The sequence below is a fragment of the Sinocyclocheilus rhinocerous genome, unplaced genomic scaffold (genome assembly GCF_001515625.1).
Source record: "Sinocyclocheilus rhinocerous isolate Xijiao unplaced genomic scaffold, SAMN03320098_v1.1 scaffold861, whole genome shotgun sequence".
NCBI classification, from domain to species: domain Eukaryota; kingdom Metazoa; phylum Chordata; class Actinopteri; order Cypriniformes; family Cyprinidae; genus Sinocyclocheilus; species Sinocyclocheilus rhinocerous.
Window position 1 is genome coordinate 1,196,031 of NW_015640043.1, and position 12,050 is coordinate 1,208,080.

General features: G+C 35.4%; 2 protein-coding genes across 3 annotated transcripts; one reads left to right on the forward strand and one right to left on the reverse strand.

Annotated features, from left to right (window-relative positions):
• Window positions 1-3,758: 3,758 nt before the first annotated feature.
• On the forward strand, window positions 3,759-8,500 carry LOC107752324 (dnaJ homolog subfamily A member 4-like). Of its 2 annotated transcripts, XM_016568274.1 has the most exons (8): window positions 3,759-3,850; window positions 4,158-4,305; window positions 5,550-5,724; window positions 5,898-6,002; window positions 6,111-6,338; window positions 6,436-6,666; window positions 6,813-6,913; window positions 7,730-8,499. In XM_016568274.1, the coding sequence occupies exons 2-8, from the start codon at window positions 4,174-4,176 to the stop codon at window positions 7,943-7,945; spliced, it is 1,188 nt and encodes a 395-aa protein (XP_016423760.1). In that variant the 5' UTR covers window positions 3,759-3,850; window positions 4,158-4,173; the 3' UTR covers window positions 7,946-8,499. The 2 variants fall into 2 exon arrangements, with proteins under 2 accessions (XP_016423760.1, XP_016423761.1); XM_016568275.1 differs by having other exon boundaries at window positions 3,762-4,305; window positions 7,730-8,500.
• A 564-nt stretch (window positions 8,501-9,064) lies between these two features.
• LOC107752326 (40S ribosomal protein S27-like) lies at window positions 9,065-11,846 on the reverse strand. The gene is made up of 4 exons (XM_016568278.1): window positions 11,736-11,846; window positions 9,784-9,892; window positions 9,583-9,693; window positions 9,065-9,454 (listed from the first exon to the last, which is right to left on the reverse strand). Exons 1-4 carry the CDS (start codon window positions 11,739-11,741, stop codon window positions 9,426-9,428), a joined length of 255 nt encoding a protein of 84 aa, XP_016423764.1. The 5' UTR covers window positions 11,742-11,846; the 3' UTR covers window positions 9,065-9,425.
• Between the last annotated feature and the right edge of the window lie 204 nt (window positions 11,847-12,050).

A 12,050-nucleotide genomic window follows, 5' to 3' on the forward strand; every position in this document is an offset into this window, starting at 1 on the left:
ACTTCATCTTCTGAACCACCATGCATGTCCTGGGGTTTTGTGACACTCCATCACTCAACGAAGATTGAGTTTTCAGCACGAATTTGTCTTCTGTAAAAATGTTTTGATTAAAGATTTTTTAAATCTTGTGAATTTTTTAGGGATGGTGGCAGAATGTAATATTGGTGATGATTACGAACCCTTCAGTGCGAAAAGATCATTTGTTGTTTCAGTAAAATGGAAGAGCAGCAGTCAACAGTAAGGGGTTTGGGCAGTTCAAGGGTCCCACCAGGGTATCCCTGCAATAGTTGAGCCAGCCCTGTTCTGAACATGAAGTGAGCTTGGCCACTGAAATTACTGTACAGACCTGATTTAAGGTGGAGCACTGACTCACCTGCCACAGCTGAACTGAACCAAGCTTCTTGCAAATGTTTCTACACATTCCTGCTTGAGCACGATATGAAGACTCATATGAGGAAGAGAAGGAAAGACTTCACTATCAACAGACTTCTAACAGAGAGCTCAAACACCAGGAGGGTTTCTCAACCGTGTTCTGGGGTAACCATGCACTGGTGTTCACAAACTTACAGAGCTCACATTTTAGGCATGTTGACAGAGATCATCGACTCTTGGCTTAAAAACCTTAAAAAACGCACATAGCACATTCTCATAAATAGACAAAAAAAACAAAAAACACAAACCTTTAAAAAACTTAAATGGGGCATTTATTTTGCATGATTTGTTTCTTATATTATCAATTTCAGTCTACATCAAAATTTCATTAACATTAATGTGTTTTATTAATGAATTGGTGGCATTCTTGTGGTCAAAAAGGTGTGTCATAAATCAGCAATGTTTACCATTTTGTTTTGTTATATTTTAGTACTTTCTAAAAATAAGTTTAAATCTGAAAATAAAACTCAGAAAATCTAAAATTTAAAACTTTTTTATTAAAGCACCCATCTATAGAACATTTGACAGATTCAAGAGAATCACAGATAAAAGAAGAAAAGAGTCCAGGAAGAGGTTGTGAAAGTCCAGGGCATGCAATGAGATGTTTTGTGGTTCCTTATGTTAATGTGATGTAGGTCAAGAAAGTCAAGCACAGGCTCAAGCAGTTTGAAGGTTTCAAAGTCTGGTTTCATCTAGTCCAGGGGTGTCCAGTTCTGCTCCTGGAGGGCCACTATCCTGCAGTTCAGCTCCAACACTAATCTAAATCACCTGACGCAGCTAATCAAGGTCTTCAGGATTACAAGAGTCCTTCAGGCACGTGGGTTGGAAGTGGTCGGAGCTACATGACGTTGGCCCTCTGGGACCAGGATTGGAATTACACAGACCACATTTTTGTCCATGAAATGCATTGGTTACTCTGCGAGCGTTCTTTAAAACTGGTGATCCTTTGGTGAAAGTCCATTCAGGTAATAAGAAGAGGCAAATTATTGCTTGGAAAACGGCAGATCTGTAGGCCTGAATAGTCATCGATAAACAAGTCCATCAACATGTCTGTCTGTTGAGTCCATCATTAGAGTTTGACTTCGGAATTCATGAAGTCAATTTCCGAACTCGATATTGAGGAGTTGAGAGGAGCCACAGACTTTCGATCTGAAGAAGGAAAGTCTGATTTCTGTAGTGAACTGTAGGATAATTCAGATGAACATGAAGGCAGGACTCTGGACTCTGACCCTCCTGCTACAGTTGAGCAAAACACCAGCATTTGAGCACATGATACCAAGACTGAGGAATAGAAAGAAAGACTTCACTATAAACAGACTTCAGCGGACTATCATACAGACACTTCAGACATGTGGATGTTCATATATTAACAACTTTATACTGATCCATCATTCTCTGAGCACTAAGGCACTAAGCTGCTAGGCTGTAAATCGAAGAACTTTTTTTCTTGAAGAAGCGGCACTATAGAGAGAGACCATGAACTCCTTCACAGTGAACTTGAATGCTCAAATCTGTGTTACCTTCATGTCAACACCTGATCACATGAGGGAAGCCGACCTGCCTGCCACAAATGAGCGGCGCATAAGAGCGACCTTAGAGGAAGTGTTTCTGTCTGCTTCTACATCACCGTGGGCTCACATGATACCAACCCTTTATACTTTTCTCCTGTTCATAGCCTTATCTTTATTTCTTTTAAGCACTTGTTATGCCAAATGTTTTGTAAATCTTACTGTACAAATTGTCTTCATCTCAACACCTGATGACAGGAGAGACACTGAGCTTACTGCCACAAATCAGTGGAAGATAGGAGCGATCTGTGAACAAGTTTCTACAGGCTTGTACATCGCTGCTTGATCACATGATACAAATGCTCTTCTAAACGTCACAATACAGGGATTTCTGACAGAGAAGAGCTTGAGAACTCAACCAGCAGCTGCTCTTCCATCTATGAAACACAGCTGAACTGACGACTGTTTTCTAGATGACAGAGAATCTACCAGCCTTCAAATCACCGAAACTTTGACCCTGCAATCACTGGCAATATTCAAGAGGAGGAGCGTAAATTCTGACCACCTGATGACCTGAACCTGCTGCTCATTGTGTCTCGTCGCCGCTGTCATTGCTTCTTTGAGCTCTAGAAACAGTGACATTGTCGATCTGACACAAGCTGAGATTGACTGAGTCTGTGCTTCTGCTTCTGGACTTACATTCATCACAGAGCATCAAGATATTTGTTATTCAGTTGTTGTTATTTTTTGGGAATCTGTAAAAAATCTCCTGTAAGAATGCTTAAATAAAAATAATAGTTTGTGAATTTCCCAAAAAAATAATTGTCTGTTTAAAGCTTCTTACTAAATATATGATGATGTCTACTATTCCACACTTTTTTTAAATTTATTTTTTTACTTTTCTCCTGTTCATAGCCTTATCTTTATTTAGCGATCTGTGAACAAGTGTTTCTACTCCAGGAATCCAAGTCATTTCTCGTCCTCCATATTATATTCCTTATTCAGATTCATTTTTTTTGTTGCTTGCAATAAAATCAGCATTTAACATGTTATTTCAGCTAATTGCCCGGGCAACAGTTTCATTTAGTTTTATGTAGCCTACTAAAATTAAATCAAATTAAACTAAAATGCATAAATAAATGAATAAATAAGACCACAATTGTACATAATATATCCAGCATCATCATTTAGCCTGCTGAAACGTTTACCTTGGTAAAGAGCGCCCTCTGCTGAGCAATTGTCAGAACAAATCTCAAGGCAAATAGATTTCTGGAATGACATTGAATCATTATTTTCCATTACTTTTAATAATTATATTCCTGTTTATCCCTGTAAAGCTGCTCTGAAACAATCTGTGATGTATTGTATAAAGCGCTATATAGATGTGATTTGACTTGACACAACGTGGGATCTCTTTTACTTGGATTTACTTTGCTTAGTAATATCTTGCTACGTTCTATATATTAAAATTGCCTTGATTATTATTATTACTATTATTATTATTATTACTGTTATTACTAAGTGGTTTTTTTTTTGGCATGCGAAAACAGAAACTCTATAGAGTTACAATATTTGCACATGCATCTCACATTTCTTCAGAAAATGTAAAAATCTACTCTGTATGTTACTCTAAAGCATCATGAAAATCCATTCTAATATACATAACGTTTGGTATCATTCATAACTGCTTGGAGACCCGTGCATACACCTCAAATCCCATGTGAAGCTGCATGTCCTTATTCCATCCCATTCCATCAATGCTTCGCATCAAAGCTCGAGAAGGTTCTGGAGCGCAAGGGTTTAAGAGCGACAGCGCGCGCTGCGTTCAGGCTGCAGAACAACAGTCACACAAGCAGAGAGACGGACGCGACGCGACACAGCGAGCCGGCTTTTGCTCTTCTTTTATTTCTGTGAGTGCTATCAAACTCATAACACACAAATACGATTCGCGAAGCTTTTATTTGAAGTATTCTAGAGTCATTCACTAATGTAACGGACAGTTTGAGTATCACTTTAGCTTTCAAGTAATAACAGTCTGTTGTTATTCAAGTGACCGCTTGTATTAACCTGCTCTAATATTGTTTAATTTATAATATGTATGTCTAGTGGCATGATTAAACATTGCATCAACATTGCATTTATTATGTATTTTAACTAAGTCATATAGGCGTAGGTAGTGGTAGTTGGCAGGACTGTTGATATGGTGTGTTCCTGTAGCTGAATCCTGTCAAAGATGGTTCGAGAAACCGGTTACTACGATCTGCTCGGCGTGAGTCCCAAAGCCTCGCTGGACGAGATCAAGAAGGCATATCGGAAACTGGCCTTGAAATATCACCCGGATAAAAACCCGAATGAAGGCGAGAAAGTAAGTGGAGGTGCTGAGCCGCGTGCGGACACCGTATCATGTTTCACGTTGCCTGGTAAATGACAGCGACAGAAATAAGAGGAACTTTCTGGAAGTGTCCCGAACACTCATGTGAGCTGCTGCATGCATTTCTAAACATTGCTCTGAGATCTATCTGCATATATGGATGCAAATAATTCATGCTGATTTGCATTTTTATTTTATTTTTTACGATCTTTTTTATCTTATTTTATTTTACTTATTAAATAAAACAATACAAGGTGCAGACAGTAAGGCGGGAAACATCACAATTAGATTTTTAAGTATTTTATTAAAAAAAAATTTTTTACTTTATTTTGTTTTATTTTATGTTGTTTTATTTAGATATTTATATAACTTTGAGAGGAAGAGTCCAAACTGCCAAAAATAAATACAAATAAAAATCATGGGGGAAAAAAATCCAAAACATTAAAGTAAGAAAAAAAAAATCTAACAAAAATGACTGTGGTTTTTACGATCTTTTTTATCTTATTTTATTTTACTTATTAAATAAAACAATACAAGGTGCATCACAATTAGATTTTTAAGTATTTTATTAAAAAAAATTTTTTTACTTTATTTTGTTTTATTTTATGTTGTTTTATTTAGATATTTATATAACTTTGAGAGGAAGAGTCCAAACTGCCAAAAATAAATACAAATAAAAATCATGGGGGAAAAAAATCCAAAACATTAAAGTAAGAAAAAAAAAATCTAACAAAAATGACTGTGATGAAATGACAAAAATAATAAGTAATTAAAGTTGGGGGGAAATGAAAAATCCTAATACAATATTAAAGTAAGAAAAAAAAAATCTAACAAAAATAAAACAACTGCGATGAAATGACAAAAATAATAAGTAATTAAAGTTGGGGGGAAATGAAAAATCCTAATATAAAGTGCTGTAAAAAAAGGTTAAGTGAAAGAAGGGAAAAAGAAAAGAAATGACCAAAAAGAAATTTAAGGTAAAAAAAAAAAAAGCTGAATAAATGGCAAAGGGATAGAAGAAACGTGTATAGAAAGAATATATATTTTTTAAAATACTAATAGTTTAGTTAATCATTAAAGGAAAATACCTGACACAGGAAGGCTTTATGGCACTTAGGTCTTCAGTAGAACTAATTTGAACTGTTGTTATATGCTTCATGGAAACTGATGCATGATGGGAAATGTTTATGCATGCATTATTAAAATGAGTAATATAAGGATATTTTGCTATTCTCCAGTTCAAACTCATATCACAAGCCTACGAGGTCCTGTCAGATGCCAAAAAGCGGGATTTGTATGACCAAGGTGGAGAACAAGCCATAAAGGAAGGAGGCATGGCAGGAGGAGAATCTCCCATGGACATTTTCAACCTGTTCTTTGGTGGCGGAGGCAGAATGCAGAGAGAAAGGAGAGGTGAGGCATTTATTTACTGCATCAGGTGGCAGTGAGCAGCTGTGGTGTTTTGTAACGTCCCCCCATGGGAAGTCAACGAAAGGTTTTGGGGGTTTTAAATATAGTTTGTGCACTTTAATGCTTCATATCCTGGTTGTTGGTAGCTAATACTGTTATCTTTTTCTCTTATTCAGGTAAGAATGTGGTTCACCAGCTTGGAGTCACACTGGAGGAATTGTACAATGGCTCAACAAGAAAACTCGGTCTTCAGAAGAATGTGATCTGTGAGAAATGCGATGGTAAGAAGGTTACTAGTCTGTTGAGTTCATTTAATGGGAAAATTGTTATAATAATATTGTAGTTCAAGACCCAGTGGTGATTTAAGATGTAAATGATCTGTCTTGCAGGTTATGGAGGCAAAAAAGGCACAATTGAAAAATGCTCAACATGCAAAGGAAGAGGGGTTCAGGTCCAGGTGCAACAGATTGGACCGGGAATGATCCAGCAGATTCAAAGCATGTGCTCTGACTGCCAAGGACAGGGAGAGAGGTTCAACTCCAAGGACCGTTGCAAGAACTGCAATGGACACAAAGTAGAACGCAAGAAGAAGATTCTTGAAGTCCATATTGACAAAGGTAGAAGAACATGAACTTTGCTTCATTCCAGGCCTTACTACCTTCTATATTCTTATAAAGTATTCTAGAAACATACTAATAATGGTCTTTGTCATAGGTATGAAGGACGGCCAGAAGATCACATTCCATGGAGAAGGAGATCAAGAGCCTGGACTGGAGCCTGGTGATGTTCTAATCGTACTGGACTTGAAAGAACACCCCGTCTTCCAAAGAAAAAATGACAACCTGATCATGAAGATGAAGATCAAGCTGGTGGAAGCGCTCTGTGGGTTTAAAAAAACAATTTGTACGCTAGATAACCGATTGTTGCTTATCCACTCACCTCCAGGTATGTCCTATATACTATTTATTTGTGAATAATATTTGAGTTTGCATGAATGATATTTCAATCAATATTTAATCAATGAAATATTTAAATTATTCAATAAATACATTTCGATTCATTCGAATTTTTTTGTTTTTTTTTTGTTTTAGGCAAAGTAATAAAACCTAAAGATCTAAAATGTATTCATAATGAGGGAATGCCTGTGTATAGAGACCCTTATGAGAAAGGTCTTCTCATCATACAGTTTGAGGTAAGTCAGTACCGCGTGTTATACATTTTAGTGAGACTAATCTGATGTGATCTGATTATATTACTATCATGTTTTAATATTTTTATTACATTATGGTTTATTTTATTTGATGCTGCTTCACATCTTCTAGAAACAAACAATAAATAGATGGCCTACTGCCAAGTAATAAATTAAAATCATTGAAAATAAAAAAAGACAAATACATTTTTAATCTGATTTGATAATTAAAAATCTTACTATTATATTACTAATATATTTTATTATTTTTCTTTTAATACTATTTGTATTTAAGTTTTGCTTTGCATCTTCTAAGAACAAAAACCAAATTAATTCAGTATAAACTTAATTAGACAAATTAATTTAATATAAATTTAAATACTGAAAATAAATAAATATATGATTATTATGATATTTCTTTTTATTATTTTATTTTGATTTTGATTAGCATCTTCTAGGAACAAAACAAATTGCCTACTGCTAAAAGAAAAACAAGTTACTAATAAAAACTAATTAAATGCAAATGAAAGTAATTTAATATAATTTAATCTTATGTGTGATGATTGTTTTTAATTATTATTTAATTTCTTATTGATATTTTATAGTATTTTGCTTTGCAACTTCTACGTAAAAAAAAAACAAAACGAATTTCCTACTGTCAAATAAATGAATAAAAATTTTCACATGGAAAAAAATAAATGTGTAAAAAACAAAACAAAAACAATAATAGAGGAAAAACTTGTGTGAAAGCAAACAATGATTAAATTGTAATTTGTGTTGGGACGGTCACATCTTACTGAAGCCTTTCTATTCCCTCAGATTGAGTTCCCAGATAAACACTGGCTACCTGAGCACATGCTGCCTGACCTGGAGAGGTTACTTCCAGTCAGAGATCACGTCATGATGTCAGATGATATGGAAGAGGTTGACCTGTGTGAAGGAGACAATGAAAGACAAAAGAGAAACTTCAGTGGTGAAGCCTACGATGAAGACGAAGGCCCCAGGCATGGTGGCGTCCAGTGCCAGACTCAGTAAATATCATGTATAAGAAACATTGGTGCAATACTTGTGTGACTGCAAATATACACTGAATATTAGGCCGGTTAAATTTAGTTCTTGCCGAGCAATACGTACAGCAAGAATTTCCTTACCAAGCCTTATGAAACGGACCATTTTCTTGCCACCGTTGGAATTCTTCTTTCTGAAGTATCTGATGAGGAGCCAGGAGTTTTTTTGGCAATTACCACCATAAATTAATATTAACAGATATTTAATTAAAGCAACTATTTTGGATAAAAATGTCATTCATTTACAAATGAAATTTAGTAACTTAAATTTGCATGTAAATTATTCCCTATGTTTGAATGTGTTCACTTTTGTATGTTAATCTGTCGATGTGCTTTGGTCAAGAGTAGGGTGCTGTAATTTTTTTGCCAGTTGAAAATCTATATTTGTTCATTTTCTAAGAATGTGACACACCATACATTTAACATGTTGTTTCCTTCCTTCAAATGGGTTTTATTTTTCACAAATAAAACATTTCATTACAATCCCTCCTTCACATAACTGCAACTGAATGAAAGCAATTAAAAAATATATTTTCAATGTAAAACATTTACAGTTTATAGTGTTCTAGCTAATTTTATATTGTATAAAACCCTCACATCCAATTTAAAGTCTGGGGTCAGTAAGATTATTAGTTATTTATTTTTTCAAGAAATCAATACATTTCATCAACAAGGATACATCAAATTGACCAAAAGTGATAGTAAAGATATTTAGAATGGAAAAATCCACTTCAAATAAATGCTGTTCTTTTGAATTTTCTATTCATAAAAGAATCCTGAAAAAAAAAAAAAAAAAGGTTTCCACAACAATATTAAGCAGCACAACCGTTTTCGATATTTATAATAATAAGAAACTCAAATCAACATATTAGAATGATCGTGTGAAACTGAAGACTGGAGTAATGATGCTGAAAATTCAGCTCTACAATCACAGGAATCAATTACATTATAAAACAAAATAAAATAGAAAAAAAAAAGTTCTTTTAAATAATCATAATATTTCACATTATATCGATATTTTTCATCAAATAAACACAGACTTCGTGAGCATAAGTGATTTAAAAAAAAAGACTGAAAATCATACCTTCCACAAACTGGAACGGTAGTGTATACATGTAAAAGGTTTCAACAATAAAAGATAGATGTTAAAAATTACATAACATGACGTCAAGGTGCTGAATAATATTGCATGAGAAGAGAAATGAAACTGAAAATGTTGCACTGACTGTTTTGCATATTGTTTGTTTGGATTAAATTGCAAGATGCAACTGTATCATGCAGAAGAAACTTTATTCAGAAGTACTGAACTGATAGCATGGTAGAAAGAACCTGCCATGCACCATTCATAATCACATTTAAAGTTCATTCATTGTAATCAATGAAAAAGTAAGGCATTAAGAAGTTGCACAATTCTTTGTATTCAAAGCATCACTCCTTTTTCATCCTTCTCAGTGCTGCTTTCTTCTGAAAGAACAACCTATTTGAAAAAAGAAAATGCGTAGCTTGAGATACTGGATCAAATATTGTGATTTGTAGTTACTTCTGATTCAAAAGCACAACCCAGACAGCCTGGATATGTTTTACAATCATTCAGCAAATACACACCCTCAGTCAGCCTTGCTTTTCCTCCTGTGGGCTGGCAGAGCACTGTTGAACACCCAACACACAGCACAACCGTCTGCGCATGACTGAACACGGTCGTGATCTTATAACAACCTGCATGGAGATAAGAAGTAAAGATTACACTTCCTACAAGTGATATATTACACATAAGGCAAACAAAGCTTTCTTCTAAATATCTCAAACCTGGGCATTTTACATCCATGAAGTATGAGTTGGGACTCTGCACAAGCCTTTTCTTCTTATGCCGTCTTCTCTCAAAGTCAAAGGACGGGTTCAGCAGATCTTTGGCCAGCTGTTGAAAATATAGTTAAAATTAGGGCTGCCACGAATCCTCGATTCAATTTGAGTACTCGATTTGAATAAAATAATCGATTGGATTTTGCCCATGTCGAGTTACCGTTTTGATGTCCACATACTCAAGAAATTAAAGTGGCTGTAGCATTTCCATCGTAAAGAAATGGCCAAATATTAAAGATTAAGTGGACATTTGAATTAAATGTTGTTTAGTCAATATTAAACAAGGATTAGATGATCACGCTGTAAAGTGTAAAAACAATCGTCAGGGCGTTGGCGCCTCTACAGGCATTTGTTATAATGTGTAATGTTCTATTGTTTATAATACATTATGTATTTTACCAGTTTTGTTCAATAAAGCCATATGATTACTTGCTTTTGATAGTTTATTTGAACTAACTATTATTGCCTCATTGCTATTATATACCGTATCTCACAGAAGTGAGTACACCCCTCACATTTTTGTAAATATTGTAATATATCTTTTCATGTGACAACACTGGAGAAATGACACTTTGCTACAATGTAAAGCAGTGAGTGTACAGCTTGTATAACTGTGTAAATTTGCTGTCCCCTCAAAATAACTCAACACACAGCCATTAATGTCTAAACCGCTGGCCACAAAAGTGAGTACACCCCTAAGTGAAAATGTCCAAATTGGGCCCAATTAGCCATTTTCTCTCCCCGGTGTCATGTGACTCATTAGTGTTACAAGGTCTCAGGTGTGAATGGGGAGCAGGTGTGTTAAATTTGGTATTATCGCTCTCACTCTCTCATACTGGTCACTGGAAGTACAACATGGCACCTCATGGCAAAGAACTCTCTGAGGATCTGAAAAAAAGAATTGTTGCTCTACATAAAGATGGCGTAGGCTATAAGAAGATTGCCAACACCCTGAAACTAAGCTGCAGCACGGTGGCCAAGACCATACAGCGGTTTAACAGGACAGGTCAAAGACAAGAGTGTCTTGCCTACAGTCAAGCATGGTGGTGGGAGTGTCATGGTCTGGGGCTGCATGAGTGCTGCCGGCACTGGGGAGCTACAGTTCATTGAGGGAACCATGAATGCCAACATGTATTGTGACATACTGAAGCAGAGCATCATCCCCTTTCTTCGGAGACTGGTTAGTATTCCAACATGATAACGACCCCAAACACATCTCCAAGACGACCCACTGCCTCGCTAAAGAAGATATGTGAACAAAATATGTACGGATACATTTTCAATATTTTTAATATTTAGAATTTAAATATTTACTTAAAATTACATTAAGTAAATATTTTAAATGTGTGTAATGTAAATATTATATATAAATATAACTAAATCAAATATTTTTTTAAATTACATAAAAGTTAGTTTTTCTCTCTCACACGCACCCCCCATAAATGTTACTATATACTTACTCCAACAATATGACAGTCATTTTACACTCTTAATAACAAAATCTACAATCTAGGCATCATTAGATTATATTTATGTAACAAAAACACTACAGCAATAACATTACCGACTGACACCATGCTTCTTTGCACACAAAAACATTGCTCAACAGCCATATTGATCGCTCTCATCAATTTGTCAGTCTGGAAACTATAATACCTTAGTTTTAAAAACACAGATAAAACATCAATCTTATCCAACATATAATTTTACTCGGTGCAATGCACAAGTTTAAATATTACTCGTGTAAGTGAAACATTAGGCCCTATCTGAACCCTGCGCAGCACCACGTGAAATCACAAACTTTCCCATGTTTATCGCACGGTTAAAACATCCAACAAGTTTTATATTAACAACTGTCAAATGCGAGAATCGCTGTCTAGTTGAGCAAACGCACTTACAGGCATTGTCGAAGGCCGCTGATATTCGCATTCGTGGGTCTGCTGCTTTCCTCGAATCTCTCGGATGACTGCAGGGTTGCCACGCGCAGCTTCATAAAGGAAATCTGATGAGACATGCCCAAGCATGCTCCACAATAAAACACGCCTTTATACATTAGATCTTATAAAACCTGACAACATTACAGGGATTTCCTGAATATTACATCAGCTCGACAACGGTAAGTGATGTCGAGTTGGCGAAATGTTGCTGTCGGTCACCTCATATCTTAACAAAGAACATTGATTGCAGCTTTACACAAAATGTCTATAGGTTGA

Excerpts from the sequence above, each read along its gene's own strand:
- LOC107752324 (XM_016568274.1), top strand. The coding sequence starts at position 4,174 with ATGGTTCGAGAAACCGGTTACTACGATCTGCTCGGCGTGAGTCCCAAA. Across the intron at positions 4,306-5,549 it reads ACCCGAATGAAGGCGAGAAA|TTCAAACTCATATCACAAGC; the intron begins GTAAGTGGAGGT and ends GCTATTCTCCAG. Across the intron at positions 6,003-6,110 it reads GATCTGTGAGAAATGCGATG|GTTATGGAGGCAAAAAAGGC; the intron begins GTAAGAAGGTTA and ends TCTGTCTTGCAG.
- LOC107752326 (XM_016568278.1), bottom strand. Across the intron at positions 9,694-9,783 it reads CATGGATGTAAAATGCCCAG|GTTGTTATAAGATCACGACC; the intron begins GTTTGAGATATT and ends ATCTCCATGCAG. Across the intron at positions 9,455-9,582 it reads AAAAGCAAGGCTGACTGAGG|GTTGTTCTTTCAGAAGAAAG; the intron begins GTGTGTATTTGC and ends TTTTTCAAATAG.